Raw genomic sequence first — 18,168 nt, 5'->3', positions numbered from 1 at the left:
ATTCCCCCCCTCGCGTACCTGATGACCATTAGTGAGAGTATACCCCTAGATGCATGCAATGAAGAAATACAAAAGGACGATGATGAAATAGGCCTACTATCGGAGAGCGCAGGGGAAGACAAAAATGAGGACTCTGATTGGGTGAAACGACATGACCGAGGAGAGGGGGCAACCCCCCGGAAGAAGGAAAAGGATTGCAGCAAAAAGAATGCAGACGGAATTGACTCGAAACTCGGATTTGACATCAAAAATGTGTTGACACATGCGTACCTCCCCGTGTGTATAGAAAAAATGAAAGAAGGAGAATATGTGTACAAATGGAACAGCAGTAATATTTTTCAAAAGAAGACGTTGAAATTTTTCTACCTAGATGTAAATAATTATTGCATAAGATGGAATTCGAAAAAAAAAAAAAAAAGGGAAGGAAAATAAAAACCCAATTTTGTACATATGGGATATCATAAAAATATTGGATGGATCAGAATCTTCCTTTTTTAAAAAAAAAGAAGAAGAAAAAAATTTATCTATTGAAATTATAAGTGCCCAAAGGAACTTGAGAATTACTTTCCTCGATATACAGAGGTGGAAGATGTGGCTCTTTGGCTTGATGTATTATCAGTACAAGTTTATTAACAAAGGGTCAGGTAAAAAGAGAATGAAGTCTTTCATATGTGAAGGAAACAAACTATACGATAATTACATCATTTCTGGCCTGAAGGATATCAATGCATTGACCCTATCCCAGCTGTATATCATTCTCAGAAGCCTGAACATTTATTTGAACATGAAAATTCTGTATCATTATTTTTCCATATATAAAAATAAAGGTACTGTTAACTACGTAGGTTTTACTAAAATTTTGGAACATATTTTTTCAAATAAACATATTACCACGTACTTTGATATGTATAAGGGGAAGAACTCCAGCTGTATAGACAACAGGAACTTTATCGAATTTTTGATTGATGTGCAGTGTGAGGGGAAATGTGAGGAGAGAATCTTCACGGCGCGTCAAGTGGATCATGAATTTTTCGTTCACGAGGGGATGCGCGGAAAGAACGGACTACAAACCTTGTCATCGAGCGCTGTTATTTCCACCTCGGTTGGGCAATTTAATGGAAGAGGCGACACAGAAGGAGGAGTACCCCTTGCAAGGGATCCTACACAAAGGAGTGGTACCAAAAATGCAGAAAATAACTCTAAAGGAACCCACCTGAGGAAGGAGCAACAATGTGAAAATAACCCCTGCGGAGAAGGCAATTCGGTTGGTAAGCACAAATCAAGAGAAGACATCATCCCGTCCAATTCTGTGAAGAACAATTTTGGCAACTATCAGTGGGGAGGAACCATTATAAAAAATATGAATAAGGAGGGGGTTAATCAAAATGACTTCCACTTCGGGGTGGACACTTTACCAAATGCACTTCTCCTGCCGGAAAATTGGATGTGCCAGGATGAAGACTACACCACCGTGTTAAATATACTGAGAGAAAAGTTAGGGTTGGGCACCGCAAAGGGGAAAACAGGCGGAAATCGGAACGGTTACTCAACCGGCGTGGGATACCAAAGCGATAGCTTAAGTGCAAACAAAAGGTGGGACAGTGCAAAGAATAGGCGCACCTATCATAGCGGTCACAACAGTGATAGTGCAGGCAACGCCAAAGTTAGTAATCACCATGGAGGAAAGTGCACCCTCCCACAGGAACACCAACGAAGTGAGCAAAACGAGTCCTACTACATTAGAGCCAAAGCAATATATAAACTGCTAAACACGATAAAGAAATACAACATCCCATTTGTTATGATTAATGAGGAGAAGCATTACTTGACACAGATCGGGTTGGTCTACTTTCTTCTCTCAAAGGAAAATAGCATAATGTGTCCAGAGTATTCTAAAGTTTACCAAAATATGAATTTACCCCTTTGTAACTACTGGATTAATAGCAGTCACAACACCTACCTTGGAAGAAAACAAATCTTCAGCTCAAGCAATATCGAACAATATATTTACATCCTCATAGATGGATGTAGATGTGTCGAATTCGATTGTTACTATTTTAATAAAAACATCGTTGTTTATCATGGCTTCTATGGATACAAATTAACCTCTTCCATCCTTTTCTGTGACACCCTCATTGCGTGTAAGCTCTTCGGATTTACAACCTCCCCCTACCCCATCATCCTGTCGTTAGAGATTCACTGCAAAAATAAACACAAAAATTTAATAGCTAAAATATTGATATGCATTTTAGGGAAGCAGCTATACATTCCAAAAAGTAGAGACGAAATTAATAATATAACGCCGCATAATTGTAAGAACCGATTTTTGGTAAAATATAAACACTTTGGGAATAATGAGAACTCGGGGTTCTACTTCATCTTTGAAGGTCTGCAGAGCGTCATGTATGATGAGTTGGGGTACATTTCCGACATCGTTGGGGAAGACGATGAGGAGGAACAGGATGGCCACTTGGGGGGCGTACACAACCTTCTTCGTGATGAAAGCGGCGAAAGTGGTGACAGCGATGGTAGTGATGAAAATAATTTTGAGAGAAACCATAATCGCTGCATCGGGGGAAGTTCAAACCACCATAACGATGATGACATTGAGAAAAAATTCGACAGCTACATAAAGAACAGCATCCAGAAGGGGTACATCCACGAACGGAAGAAGCGAAATATCTACATGAGCAGTCTGTGCCATGACCCTGACGCTGTGGAGGACGACCAGCTGGATGACAACCACCAGGTGGTAAAAGGCATGAAACTTTGGAGAAGAAAAAAGGGAGGAAAAGGTAACAGTAAGAGATCCACTTGGGGGGATGATGATATTAACCCGCGTAATGCCCCCCCAAATGACATTCCTACAGAAGAAGATGATGATGGTCGTGCCCCCCTTCTGGCTAGCCAAAAAATCGTTAATGGAACTACGGAAGAGGGCGATAAAAAAACGGTAAATCAAAACGCAAGAAATAATAATAACATACTAAATGAGTACTCCTGCCTGAAGGGATACGCGTTTCAGAATTTCTGCGAAAATAGGACATACAACGAAATATGCTCGATTAGCGAAAATAAATTTATCAAGTTGATTAAGAAGAATGAAGATGAGATAATAAAATATAACCAGAAGACTTTAACCCGAGTGTACCCTTCTGGGACAAGACTGGCGTCCACCAACTTTAATCCACTCATTTTCTGGAGCGCAGGAATCCAATTTGTGGCGTTAAATTATCAGTACAATGGGCTGAGCATGCTGCTCAACAAAGGAAGATTTCTAGAAAATGGAGGAAAGCACTCAGGGTACATCCTAAAGCCAGAAATTTTACGGTTTAATGAAAAAAAGGACTACAGCATTTTGCACCTCGACCTGCAAATACTGTCTTTGCATCAAATCAACTTATTATTCTCCATTAAGAATAAATATCAAGAGAAGAAATTAAAAAAAAAATTATTCAAAATGGATATGATACAACATATTCAGACACACAAGAAATTTAACAAAAAAATGAAAAATTCTAAACAAGTACAAAAATTAGAAAAGGAAAAAAAAAATTTCTTTTTCTCAGATGTACAGTCAGATGACAATAAGAAGAAAAAAAATATAAGTCATGAATTTCTCATGAAAAAATTTAACGATAATGACAACGACGTGAATTATATTCATAGCAAATGCTTGAATGTGGAAGAGAAATATGAGGACATGTTATCAGAATATAAATCCTTCCTATTATGTTCTTCCCTCTCGCACAGCAGTAGCTTTAACAGTTGCAGCAGCAATACTACTACGTCCAATAATGGTAATACAGATTCGACTAAGAATAATTCATCCAAGTCTAAGAATAGAAGTTTTTACCAAACTTTTGAGGAGTTGAAGAAGGCAAACAATTTGTTTTTCTATTTGTATGTCACCATATCCGTGCATGGCTACAATGAGAACAAGTACTACTTCAAGACGGAGATCGCCAAGGTCAATTTTTACGACCTCAACTATTGGTAGGGCTCCGTTGCGTACGGATTGCTGCATCTATGTGTAGTGGCGCATGCAGATGCACACATTTACACTACCTATGTTGACACCCCGTCGATGTGCTCCCCCTCCCTGCAGTTGGTCGAAGCCATCAATGTTCCAAATGAAAATAATGTACCCTTCACTGGCCCTCATTGTGTTTGAGCTGAAAACTTATGTAAGTTAAAAAGGATAATTACGACGCAGCTGTTAGGGATGCCTACTCTGTTGTCTACTGCTAAAATACATTCGTTCGCGTAATGGGAGAGCCCCCCCATTGCGGAAGTCATAATGTATTTTATTTATATTTCTATTATATTTTATTTATTTTCTTTTTTCCCTTTTTCTAATCCCCCTCTACAGGACACCGTAAAAAGCGAGCTCATTGCTTGCGCCTGTTTCCCAGTTAAATGTCTCCGAGAAGGGTAAAGCAGAATAGTGGACCATAACGGATAACCGTTACGATGATATGCCCACGCGTATATGATTTCCATCTGCATTTTTCTGCACATTTTAATTTTTTTTTTTTTTCCTCCCCTTTTGCAGCATCCGATTTGTTCCGCTGTGCGACAAATACTTGAAGGACATAAAAGGATCCGGCATTTTGGTTAATCTAAAAATTGGCACAAACGGCAACTGAGGATTCCAAAATGTTACACATCCACGCTTGCGTTGTTTGTGTAGACGCACACATGGAGAAAGAATCTCCTACGATTTAAACAATTTCAAGGGTGTTTCATCACCAGCCTTTCCTTTTTTTTAAATAATGTTTAGTTTTTAATAATATTTTGTAAGCATTACGATATTATTTGTTATGTTGAACTCATTTTTTGTCCCTTTTTTAATTGTACATTTATGTATGTCCCTGTTTATGTATATATAAATATGCACACGTGCATATACGTCTCATTTGTTCACCCTAATTTTTCGCCAACGTGTTATTTTTTTTCATGCAATTCTGCTTTACCCTTCATTTTGCAAACATTCCTGCAAATCATAGGAAGAATTGTGTGGCAGTACTTCTAAAAGAGAGTGCGTTATGCACGCTTAAGTTTGTGCCCCTCCCCCCAGTACATACATTTGCACATATGCGTCCACATGTAAGGAACATAAAAAAGTTAATTACATTTGTTCGTACGAAATGGTGTTATGTGCGTATAAACTGAATACATATGTCTTGCACGCGGGTACTGAACGACGTTTTTAAGTGGTTCAAGGGGAACAGGAAGAACAATGTACATGCTTATGTGAATACCTGTTTTATAAATCCTGCTAAACACCTTTTTACACGCTTCTACGAAATGTTCCCCACTTTGGTATGTTTGTACATGGAATGTTGCATTTTACTGAGTTTTTTTTTTTTTTTTTTTTTTGGTATAGTTACACCCAAAAAACATTTTCAGCGCAAACTGTAAAGAATGTGTTGTTTACCCACACCAATCCTTTATTCGCTCTTTAAGCGTTTTAAATTGGCCCTATAAAAGATCGTTTCCACTTCACTCCCCCACTCGTTGGTGATGATTACGCATGCACTCGGATCACATACGTATGTGCATATATTCGTTCCACACGGCATGCACTTCATCGTCCCAAACTGGGCTACTCCCACACCCGGAGGTGCACATTTGTGGGCCCGGCACGAGGACAACCTAAGTGTAAACACGCCAACGCATACGTCCGTATGTCCATGCGTTTACACCCACGTTATAACACTGCATGCTTACTGCCATATGCTTGCACGCCCTCGCGCAGACATGTGAACACCAGAAAAAAGCATGCGCACCAACTTTTTGCGACTTTTTTTTTTTTTTTTTCTTTTCACCTGAATCTGAACAATTTTCAAAAGAAGGCATAGTATTGACCTAACCAACCACAATGAAGTGGTGAAAAATAAAAGGTGAATGAGTTAAGAAGCAGGTTCACCAAATGTCGAGGAAGGGTGTAATCATGCGTTCGGGAAAGTGTGTCAACTTTAACGGCGAGTGAAGCGCGTTGCTCATTCTGCTTACCCTGAGGTGCCCCCTTACGCGAGGGCGGAATTTTCGCGAACCGGGCCTGCCAGGAGTCTCCCCGTTAAGAGAAAATACACCAAGTGATGCCACACGGAGTGATCCACTCCAAGGGCAAAAGCTGTGCAAAGAATAAACCACACGTGCGAATTCATTTTTTCCACCCATTAGTGGAACATGTAAAAATATGTGTGATGATTAATTTTTTTTATTTTTTTAATTTACCATTTACCATCGGGTTACAATTTTTTAAGGATAAAATTTTTTTTTTTTTTTTTTTTTTTTGTAACTTTGATTTGAGATATTAAGTGTACACGAATTATGCAACAGGTGAACGAACACACACGTTGAGTTGCATCCAAATCGTGCACAGAATTGGATGGAGCATATGGTTCACGATCCTCTGAAAGGAGAGTATCTGTTCCACGAGTTGTACATACATGCGCAGCGCATAGGTGAATGAGTTTTCGTGTGAATACCACATATACATGCTCAGGCATATACACCCTTGTGTTCCCACGAAGCGTGGCATATCTAGCACCCCCTGACAATAGTGACAGAAAAAAAGTAGCTCAAAGGACTGACGCGAAATATGAAAAACGCAAATGGAAATACACGTTCACTTACGTGCAACGAGAGTATAGAAGAGAAGAAAAAATGGCTAAGCACAATTAAGGGAGACGACACAATCCACTTCAAAAAGGGGGTAGACAGCAAAAACTTGAAAAATGCAGCTCTGTTATTTTTTAAAGAAAAAAATATGTACAATGAGGAAAATGTGGCCATCTTAAATGCCTTCTGTAAGGAAAAACTAGACGACCATCTCGTAAATGAAGAAATTGTAGAATTTCTGCAGAAAGCGTTTTTCCTGTATGAATATTTCATTAAGGAAAAAAAACCCAACAAAATTAGCAACAAAATTGGCAACAAAATTAGCGACAAAATTAGCAAAAAGGAATTCATTGAAAATGTATGTGACTGCTGCAGAAGAATATTTTTAAAAAATATTATAAAAAATGAAAAAGAAATTTTAGACTTTTTGCTAAAAAATTTAATCAACTTTATTAACCAACATTCCTTCTTCGGAATATATCGGTCGCTATACAACATATCTCAGTATCAAAATAAAAACTTCAGACGGGCGAGCGAATATGCAGACAGAAAGTTCCAGTTGCTGCTTAACGTTGTACGGAGGGAAGTTAACGGGGGGAGTTTACTTGTTAATGATAACAGGTTCAATTTGGATGGACTTTTCCTGCCAGATGAGAATGACGAGAAGGAGATGAGGGAGTACTATGCGAGCATAGTGACCAGTGCAAAGCCAGGGAGCGAAGCGGCCACGAAGGGAAGCGGCAAGGAGGAAGAGGCTGTCACGAAGAAAGGAGGAAAGGAGAGAAAAAAGGGTACTATATTAAAAAGCATAGACGGCCGTGATGGTGGTGACCAGGCGGGAGAGACCTTGCCACCAGGAACAATCACACAAATAGAGTGTCTAGACAAAGAACTAGATTGCTTCTACCTGTTCCTGTATTTCCAATCCTGCTTCGAAAATGTCAATTTTTACTTAATAGAAAAATTTATCGAAAATTACTACATTAACCAAGGCAAGGAGAACATCTACAAGGAGCTATTTCTGTTTTTGTTTTTAATTTACAAAGATAAGATGCACAGTGTTGTGGATGGCATTTTGATCAACACGATAAATTATTTGAGCAAGACAAATGATACAGAAGTGAGAAAAAAAAAAAAACTCTTAAATGAGGAAGTGGAAATGGTGGACCAAAAAGTGCACCTCTCAGATTACCTGTTTTACTTCGAATTGCTTATAAATATTATCACCTTCAAAAATCTGCAGTATAAAAATAATTACGAATATTACATACACATGCTGAAGTTACTATGCGAAAATGACCAGTTGCAGGAATTATTCACATCCTCGCTGTTTTTCGTTTTTATTAGTGCTGAGGAAGGCGCTGTGCGAAATATGCTGCTGGCCAATTTTTCAAAATACCATTCGAGAAAGCATCAACTTTTATCGAAATTTTTTATTCACCTGAAGAATGTGTTTCGTTTTATATACGATATGGATAGTGACCACTTAGTTTACAATCACGTTACGTTTAACGGTGCACCTATTGCCCCTTTTTTGCACCACACAGACAATGGGGGAAAGAACCAAACAGATAACAACACTGGCGTGAAAATGAAACAGGAGTACCTCCCCTTTGTGGCAGATAATATACACATAGACAAATATATATGTGCATTTTTTAAAGAAGCTTACTACATCATTAGCAGGAGCAACACAGACTACTTCTGCCAAGTGACAAATTTGTACCTACACATTTATGACCACATTTTCAATAAGCTAATAAACATTATTTACGAAAATGAAATGAATTTGAATGACGAATTTTTTCAGATCTGCGAAAGTATCCTCAGACCCTTTTTATTTATATACGTTGAATTATTTAACAATTTTTTGGAAAAATTTAAAGAAAAAATATTCAACGAACGGTTAATGCTCTCTTTTGCTTTTATTAAAAAGTATCTTTTTAAAAGTCTATACGAGAAGGCTTTCCAGCAGAAGGATCTCTTCTACGTCATTTATCAATTTTATTTTTTGCTGTACGCGCTTAAGTACAACTTTCGAAACTTTTTAACTGCCCTGGTCATGACCAAGCGGAAGGTAACGCACCAACTGCAATTATTCCTCAAACTCAAACAACAGAATTGCACAAACGGGGTAAGCAAACCAATACGTAGCGATGCAGAGCACAACAGCAGCAGCACCAGCGACGGGGATAGCGATCACGACTCCACACACGGGCAGGGAAAAAAAAGGAAGGATCAGGAAGTGGGTGACGCAAAGGAGAAGCGTAATAGCCAAAAAAAAAGACATCCATCAGGAAACCACCCTGAGAGTGAACAATCGGGCAACGATTCGTCAGAAAAGGAAAAGGACAACTCGCTCCAGATCGTGGAGAACAGCTTGGAAAACCCACATAGCAATGAGGAGAAGGAAAAAAAGAACATAATAAATTTTTTCCAGAAAAATTACTGGACATTGAAATATTTCGAGGCAAACACGGAAAAGAAGCTGGATGAGTTTTGCTCCCCCGATTTTAGCGTACCTTTAGTCATGAAGGAGACGCCCAAACTGAAGAAGCACAGCGTTGGCAGCAACCTGAGTGATAAGAAAGAGAAGAGCACTGGTGATGGGGGCAGCGCAGACGGACGAGAAGGGGCAGGCACCAAGGGGTACGATCCAACAAGGGAGGAAGATGAAAAAGGGAGATTCGTGAAAAAGCTACACTCTTTCTTATCCAAAAAAAATGAAGTAGATAAACTCATAAATGAGCTCTTTCTGAACAATAAGGACAACGTGTATAGCAAAATTTTAAAAACCAATTTGGCTATAATAAAACAGCTAGCTAACACCCGCATGGATGTACTTTATCCCATTTTTAATGCCAGCCTGGTGTTCCTATTTGACGACTTTTATTTTTTCATCATACAGAATATAAAGTTAGTCATTGAAGGAAAGGAAAAAAAACTCACCAATCACAGAATATTTTTAAATATGTCCTTCATATTGCTGCACACCTTCTTGAAGGATGTGAAAGTGGAGAAGTACCTCGTGTCCATTTTTTACATTTTAAGATTGGCACTAAATAAGATGAAGAAAATTAAAATAATAGACCAACAAAAAATCCAGGGAAATAACGCCAACGAAGTATATAATAAAAATACGAAGAAATTTGAAAATAATGTAAAATATTATAACCTTAGGAAGGATAAGGATGTCGTAAAGGCGAACAAATCAGAGGTGGAGGAAGAAAATGAGAGCGCAGAGGATTTGCAAATGTCCCCTGATAAGAGAGCCACTGCCACCCTGGGCAAGATTGAAGAAAAGGTAAAATTCTATCAGAACATTTTTTATATTTTTTTAAAATTGCTTCAAAATATTCTGAAGGAGAATAACTTGTACTACAATTTCAAATTCATCATTTATGATATTTTATTTTGCGAGTTTTCCAACAAGGGAATCATCTTCTCGTGCATGAAGTGCATTCTGGACAGGGCCAAGGTGGAGGAGGTTTACGCGTACAGCTTGGCGGTGCTCAGCGGGATGGAGCTTGAATTGGGGGACGCAGAAAACGCGACGGGCAACGTCACTGACAACGTTACTGACAACATTAATGACAACGCAGCAGCCTGCCCAAACGGCAGTCACCTGTCACGCATCCTGTCCAAGGGAAGTTCCTTCAAAGTGAACTTCTTCGAACCCAGCCATGCGAGCAGCAAAAAGGTGTCCTCCCTCTACATCAATGTGATAATACTGTATTTTATCTTTACCCAGAAGAACAAAAACAACGAAAAGAGCAAACTATACGACAGCTGCCTAAAAATGAGTGTGGACGACTACTACAGCGTTGCCAACAAGATGCTGTGCCTTTTGTACTCGAAGGAGAGGCAAAATGCGTACTACGAGAGGTATTTGAAATATCTGTGTTTGAAAATTTTAAAAAAAATTTATTGTCTCTTTTCTATAAAAGAGGCAGACATGTACCTAACGCACCTGAAGCGGAACAGCACAGAGGATATAATTTTTGAAGATGAAAAACTGAAAAATGTTAACCGCTTTAAGGAGGAGTTAATTGGTTTATTTAAGTTTTTGTCAAATTATGAAATTAAGAATTATTTTGACAAAAAAAATGGACATAAAACAACCTCAGAAGAGTACAAATTTTTCTTTTTAAAAAATCTAACCTGTAACAATCATGTATTGAAGAGTGATAATGTCTGCTTCCTGATCAGCTGCTTACTTTTTCTCTTCAACCTAAGGTACGACAAGACAACTTTCTACAAAATTGTGTACATCATTTTAGTAGAAAAAAGTGAAAACAAAAATTATATTTTAAAAAAAGTAATCTCCTCTGTGAAGAAATTCATCAAACTGGCAGATACGTACAATTGTGTGCATAAGGAAAATAAAAAAAGGAAAATAAGACTACCAGCTCATATAACAAATCATTCTGTCCTGTTGTATACAGTCCGAACGAGCATTATTCTGCTGCTCCTAATGGACAGTAACAGTATTAACAAACCAGCACTGGTTCAGGAAAATTATATTACCTACCCAAACTTTCGAAGTTACTATATAAAAAAAAAAAACATTAAAAACTACTACACACAGTTAAACTTGCTACTCTTTAGAATTTTCTACAGTGAAAAAATATTGCCATACTTCTTCAAATTATTTTTTAGTACATTATACGTTATATCCTTTAGAAAATTGAACCAAAATAATTTTTACTTTTTCGAGAGAATGTTAAATCTGAAGGATGACACGGAAGTTTGTAGTCCAACGGGTGGAGCGCCAAAACAAGGGGAGAATGTGCACAACGGAAGCGAAGATAAATCAGCGCATCTGCTGGATGATAATAGCATTCAACTAAGCGAAAAGTCGAAGGGGCAATCGTCCAGCCAGACAAACGAAGAAAATGAGCAAGTCGACAAAAAAGACAAGAAGATGGGAAAAGAACACGTGGGAGGCGAAAAAAATAGGGACAGCAAGATAAAACCAGCGAAACGCACTGCAGGGGTGAAGAGAAAACACCTGAAGGAGGAGAAAAATTCGGACGAACTTTCGGATGAACGTTTGGAGGAAGGCTCGGATGATCATTCAGTGGAAGACCCACAAGAGGGAAGCACCGCTTCCGAAGAAATGAATAAAAATTACCGGGCAATTTTGCGAAGCCGTAATGGAAAAATGACCACGTTGGATAATAAGCAGGACGATAAAACAAAGAATGTGGATAAAAAGTACATCAAAATGGAAGACAGTTCGAGCAGCAACTCAACATCCGACTCAGATGTGTCGTTCAAAATAGGAACAAAAAAGAAGAACACTCGAAAAAATTTGGACACGAATAATAGTGTTCCCAGTGGGAAAAAAAGGAAAGTGCCCTCCAACAGCTCGGAAAATACAACAACTGAGGAGAAGAAAAAGACACAGAAAGGAACTTCCCCACAGGAGAAAATGCAAAAACAGTCATTCAACAAGCGGGAAGAGGTTAAAGGGGACATAATGGACGAGACAGGTGCATTGAACGTGGTGGAAGGACAGGGTGAGGGAGACACAGGCGGAAGTCCAGGAGTGGCTTCACCAACCGGTGTTGCAACGGGTGATGAAAGTGACTCCACGGAAAACTTCCTATTCAACGGATCGCTGTCCTTAAAAATTTTAAACCATTTCATATTTATCTGCAAAGGCTTCCATGAGGATTTGGAGATAAAAATATACAACGGTGTAATAGCATGCTTAAAGGAAAACGAAAACGACAAGGAAAAATTGAAAAATATTTTAACTCTTCAGTTCAGTGAAGAGGAAAAAAGTTCCACAAAATATAAGAAGAAATTACAACTGCTGAAAATTATTCAAACAAAAATTATCTTCCTCACTTTTATAAAAGATAATTTAAAAAAGAGGAAATCGCTCATATCACGAATGAGTGAATTGAACTTGAATATTTTTAAAAACAAACCCATGTTTAACATTGAGTTAGATTTCGTCTGAGGGGGAGGCAAAAATGTGTAGTGAGGCACTTTTCATATTGATATATGCGTTTTTTTTTTTTTTTTTTTTTTTTTTTTTTTATTTCTGCTAGATTTTGCAAAATTTAGCAACCAGCGTGGGTAACGTAAAATGTGTACATCTCAACACATGAATGTGTGCCATTATGTGCATACGCCGACAAACGAATCAGCGAAAATGAAAATTTTTATTTTTTACTTTTCATTTTTAGCGGGAAAACGCCCCTGCGCGCTTGCACATTACAACGCGGGGTGTTCTGCATTTCCCTTTTTTTCGATCACCTCGGCTCTATGCAAATCACTCCATGTTGCGTCCCACAACTTCTGCGTGTATTTAAAAATAACAATTGTGAAACGATCTTGTATTATTTTCTCTTCACTCCTAAAGTCAGAATAAAAACTCAGTTTTCTTTTTTTTTATTTTTACATTTTTTTATATATTTCCCCCACATATATGTAGCATCCCATTTTGTATGAAGATGCAAAAGGGGGGCTGTGTTTTATTTTTCTCCACTACTCAGTTATGTATGCTGCCACATGGATAGATCATACATGCATATTCGCAGGTATATATATTTTTTTCTTTTCTTCCCATTGTCAAACTTATCTGTAACGCTATTCACCACCACGGTTTAACCAAGTACTATGAAGCAAAGAATTTACCAATAACACTCAAGCAATAGGATCTTAACAGCCTCCCACACGTATATAAACATGTACAAATAATTATGCAAGCCCGCGTATGTGTTATTGGTTTTCCCTTTTTTATAAAATGAAATTTGTTTTCCTCCTTCTGTTGTATGCCCTTTTAAAAAGCGCCCTTTGCGAAATCAAAGAATTAAGTTATCATGAATTTCACCGAATGTTAACCACAGAAAAGAAGGATCCCAAAAAAATATATGCTCTTGATAGTAAGCCAAATTTTAAAAGCGTAAATTCTTTTCAGGATTTCTTACATTTGAAGACCGACGTTGACTTCGTTCTATATGTCTATGCCAAGTGGGACACGGACTCCAAGTACTCTTTGTGATGTGCCTCATGGGCGAAGCACACGCGCGGGCCAGCGCGCCAGTAATCAAGTGCACATCGGCACATTGACATGCACGTGTGTGTGTGTGTACCATTGTAGCCCTGGTTACTTCCCCCCCATAATCCTTTCACTTCTTTCCCCCCTTTGCGCAGCAATCTGATCACCGTTTTCCGCGAAGTTGCAAGAATAATAGCGGAAAATAAAATAAAAATCGATTTTTACACCTTCAACATTGATAATGCCAAGGAGTTGTGCAATTTTATGAATATCAAAACTTTGCCTGTTATACTATACGTCTCGTCTGTGCATAAGAAGAAATACAACTCCCTCCTTTACAAAGTTTTGAGCTCGAGCAAGGATGTGAGAATAAGCAACGCCTTCAGGTAAAGCGGCCAAAAAAAAAAAAAAAAGGGAGCACATATCAGTGCGTATTAATAACATAATAGCGCTGTCACTCCCGAATGGTCATTATAACCTTCATTGTGTAGTTATCTGCCAACGTTTCTGCATAACTGTCATGCGTTCATGTTTGGAAAAGATTATTTGCCATTTCATTGTTCCTTGTTATGTACTCCCTGATCGCACATTTGTCCAATTTTCCGGATAGAATTATTCTATCTCGTTTGGCTCGATGGAGTCCGTCATTGGCCATTTCTGCGCAATGCATATAGAATATACGTCATTTCCCACCTTTTTTTCATCTCTTTTCTGCCCCCCTCGAAGGTATAATGGAGACATGTACTGCTACGAATACATCGTGGAATGGATAGAGGCACATCACTACTTTACCCGAGCGGTCACGTTGGCAAAAAAATTATTTCAATGGAGGAAGAAGTAACCATGGCGCAGATTATTGGTTAGCCCTTTTTTATTTTATTTATTTTTATTTTTTTTGTTGCGTACACGCGTGATTTAGTTTGTCATTAGTGTTCTGAAGGTTGCGCGTACTGCATACTGTGCTACCGCGTACCCCGAGTGTCCATTTGTACATCTCCTTGTATTGCAAAGTTAACAAAAAAAAGGGAACCTCCCATTCTTTTTTTTTTCATTTCGGTCAACTTTCACAGTTTTTAAAAACAGACATTCGTGTAAATGTCGCCAGCGGGCAACCCCCCTTTTTTTATTTTTTTTTTTCTCAATCTGGATGGGGATGTCTATATGCGCACACGTAAACATGCAAACATATAAACATAAGTTTGTGTGATAATATGCGAACACATACATGCACCAAGACGAACACGCCTATTTTAATATACGAATTCGTACGAATACGCGTATAACGTCCCCTTTTGCGTGACGAAATTCCCGCGTCCTACCGCCAAACTTTTTACCTTTAAAATCCGTTCATGCAGATTTGTGCATGGATAAAGTACACATGAGCATACCCCCCCAAAGCGCAGTGTTGCCGACAACGATTTAAACATTCGCGTTAAATACGCCAAAATTTTTTCAGTCTGAAATATGTGGAAAACAAATCACAAATGCCAAATGGCACATTTTTGCGCCGTACATATGTAGGTGTATTGAAGTACATTATGCGCACATGTATGTAGGTTTACACGCCACGAAACCGTTTTTCGCCGTTTCCGTTTTAATGATCAATCCTTAGCTAAACTATGCAATGATTCCTGTCAGAATAACGCGACCATGTACAAAGCATTTTGATAAATGACCGAAAACAGAAACACCGGCCCAAAGAAGAAAAAAAAAAAAAAAAAAAGAAAAATTGAGAATGAGAATGATTATATTTTATTTGGCTCTTCTGTACTATGCTAACACCGATGCAGATTCTCAGACGAAATCGAACGTACGAAAAAATTAGAGGTGATTATTTGTCTCGTTGCGGAGACGCTTGTTCTGCTTCATTTGTACATGCATGCTTATATATACATATGTAATTACTTCCCTGTGACTTCCCTCTTGCGAGCATTATATTAAACACCCTGCGATGCGGTTTTAAACGCTAAAGAATCACCGTTTAGTCTTGCACATCGCAACATACATTCTACATGCACGGCGTCACTATAGACAGACGAACCGGTGTGTGTATGTATGCATGAGGGGGTGACGTCCCTCAAATTGTGCACGTGTGTACATGCATAAACCTCTACTCACACTTAACTACTCACTTCCCCCTTGAAACAACACCCCTCTCTTAGCAGAATTATCTTTTAAAAAATCATGAGTCATCCAAAATATCAAGGAAAAAGGCACGAAAATATGATAAGCATGGTTTAAGTAATTTTACAGGTAACAACAAAAAGGGGGCAGACAATTAGCGACGATTTTTATGACGCTACAACGGAGAGGCTTTTCTAATAAGCTCATTATGAGACGTTATTCATTTGCACATGTTGGAAAAAAAAAAAAAAATGCCGACTCATATCTGCGTCAAAGCAGATCACTGATTAAAAGGCTGTGATACACACTTCATGAATTTTTTTCCCCCAATATTATTAGATTACTCTTTCGCGTCGAAAACGGAAACCAGTAATAGCGAAGTGCATGCAGGGAAGGACGGCAAAAAAGAGGAGAAGGAAAAAAAGAATGACACGGGAAAAGATGATTTGAAGGGGAAACAGGAGGAACATGCAGTGCCCGAGGGGGGGGTAAAACAAGCGGTGCAGGAAAAAAATGGCGAGAAAAAACCATCAAATGAGGAGAAGAGTAAAAAGGAAAGCAAGGATGACGCAGAGGAGGACGATAATGTGGACGAGGAGGGAGAAGATGACAGCGATGGCGAAGACGACGAAGAAGACGGGGAACCCAAAATAAATTCCAAAAAAGAAAAAGGAATTTTAAAGGAAGACAAAAAGGGAGGGGATAACAAAGAAAAGAAAAAACAAACAAAAGGAGATTTCGATGATGACGAAAATTCTGAGGAAGACGAAGCAGATGATGAAAACGAGGGTGATGATGACGACGAAGACGACGAGGAGGAAGAAACAGGAAAGAAACCATCACAGAAAAAAAATATTGGGAAACAACAAAAGGAGAGCAACAAAAATGGCGATAAAGGTAAAAAAGAAATAAATGCCCACGGAGGCCATGAGAACAAGCATGAAGATCATCACGGGGCGCCCACTGTGGGGAAGCACCAGGGGGACAACAACGACAAACAACACGGCCAAAAAACGCACAACACCACACATGAAAAACAACAGAGCGGTAAAGAAGCTAATAACAACAATGCTAGTCATAATAACCCAGAAGTAAAAACAAACGCGCCAAATTTAAATAACATTGAACAGAAGCAACCTACAAGCCCGCCCCCGTCCAACGTGGCGCAGAAGGTAGTTCCAACTGTAAACGCGTTCGTACCGAAGAAACAGGATCCAATTTCCCCCTATAACAATAACGTGTAGGTTTCCTTTTCACTACATTCTAAGTTGTGTGCATGAGCTTATGTGTAGCTATTGCACATAGGCGCAGTTTATCCCCCCAACTGTCTGATTTTTCCCCCTCTAGCATGATCATTTTTTATGCTTATTCTTTATGCTCATTTTTTACGTTGATCCTTTCGCCACCATTTTGCAGCAAAATAAACGAAGATATACACATCCCTGATGACATTAAAAAAGATTTTATGAAACTGCTAAGAAGCGTCGTTCAACTTAACATTAAGGAAGCCCTCCACCAGGGGAACAATCATCACCCACATGGAGATCAGCAGAAAAACTCCTCAGGCATGCCACCAACGTATATGAATGCTCCCCATGGGAATGGAACAAAGAACACATCCTTTTTAAACAAACTGACAGACCATTTTAAAAAATATATGATGTACTACTTAGGAGGCCTTGTGGTTTTGTCTGCATTTGTATTGGCTATGCAGTGTTCAGACGTAAGCGACAAAAAGAGAAAGAACCCTGCCAAAAGGGACAGAACTAAAATTACCAATTATAGAAGAGACATCGAAAGCTGAGGGGGGGAGGCACGTTTAAACGCGTGCACCGGTTCATGTGCGTGTGAGCGCACACACATATATGTATGCATGTCCCTATTTTTCATTTTCAGTAGAATGAATCGTAGCAGAAAAATGTAGAGAAGTTACCCCCTCGGGTTTTTAAATTGTTAGTCTTTTTTTTTTTTTGTTATTTTTTTGTTTTCGCGTGCATATCTCCTTGTTCGTTTTTCACGTAGACACATAATTAAGAAACATTTTTTGTTCCCAATTTAAGCCCCCTTTCCGTTGTTTTTAGCAACTCCGCGTCATGCATGTGCGTGCACATGCTGCTTTTTTTTAATTTTATTTCCTTGGAAGTTTTAAAAACATTTCGTCAAACAACTGTGTGTAATGTTCTGCCGGTGCGGAAAAAAATTTCACGCCAAAGGAAAGGATTTTTGGCTCTTCCTTATTTTTGGTTCAGCCTATTACGCGGAGGTTACGAGGGGTACAAAAAAAATTTTTAAATGCGCTGCCATGTTGTGATCAGTGCGCGCTGCGCTTCTACGGCTGGACGGACGCCCAAAGGAGATATCCAACGCATGCACATAGGTCGTATGTACATAATGCTTCA

The 18,168-nt window shown here is 38.7% G+C and overlaps 4 protein-coding genes across 4 annotated transcripts; all 4 read left to right on the top strand.

The window, feature by feature from the left end:
- Window positions 1-21: 21 nt before the first annotated feature.
- PCOAH_00022140 (Phosphoinositide phospholipase C) lies at window positions 22-4,649 on the top strand (the record flags this gene model as incomplete). The annotated part of the gene is made up of 5 exons (XM_020059021.1): window positions 22-372; window positions 425-3,996; window positions 4,109-4,187; window positions 4,373-4,434; window positions 4,556-4,649. The coding sequence occupies 5 exons, from the start codon at window positions 22-24 to the stop codon at window positions 4,647-4,649; spliced, it is 4,158 nt and encodes a 1,385-aa protein (XP_019914666.1).
- Window positions 4,650-6,610: 1,961 nt separating this feature from the next.
- Window positions 6,611-12,601, top strand: PCOAH_00022130 (Uncharacterized protein; the record flags this gene model as incomplete). Its single annotated transcript, XM_020059020.1, has 1 exon — window positions 6,611-12,601. One exon carries the CDS (start codon window positions 6,611-6,613, stop codon window positions 12,599-12,601), a length of 5,991 nt encoding a protein of 1,996 aa, XP_019914662.1.
- Window positions 12,602-13,360: 759 nt separating this feature from the next.
- On the top strand, window positions 13,361-14,486 carry PCOAH_00022120 (Uncharacterized protein; the record flags this gene model as incomplete). The annotated part of the gene is made up of 3 exons (XM_020059019.1): window positions 13,361-13,635; window positions 13,801-14,031; window positions 14,372-14,486. The coding sequence occupies 3 exons, from the start codon at window positions 13,361-13,363 to the stop codon at window positions 14,484-14,486; spliced, it is 621 nt and encodes a 206-aa protein (XP_019914367.1).
- Window positions 14,487-15,386: 900 nt separating this feature from the next.
- PCOAH_00022110 (Uncharacterized protein) lies at window positions 15,387-17,573 on the top strand (the record flags this gene model as incomplete). Its single annotated transcript, XM_020059018.1, has 4 exons — window positions 15,387-15,455; window positions 15,808-15,898; window positions 16,109-17,009; window positions 17,186-17,573. The coding sequence occupies 4 exons, from the start codon at window positions 15,387-15,389 to the stop codon at window positions 17,571-17,573; spliced, it is 1,449 nt and encodes a 482-aa protein (XP_019914481.1).
- Window positions 17,574-18,168: the final 595 nt, after the last annotated feature.

Source organism: Plasmodium coatneyi, chromosome 8 (genome assembly GCF_001680005.1).
Source record: "Plasmodium coatneyi strain Hackeri chromosome 8, complete sequence".
NCBI lineage: Eukaryota > Apicomplexa > Aconoidasida > Haemosporida > Plasmodiidae > Plasmodium > Plasmodium coatneyi.
This window is presented reverse-complemented; position numbering and strand designations above follow the sequence as displayed.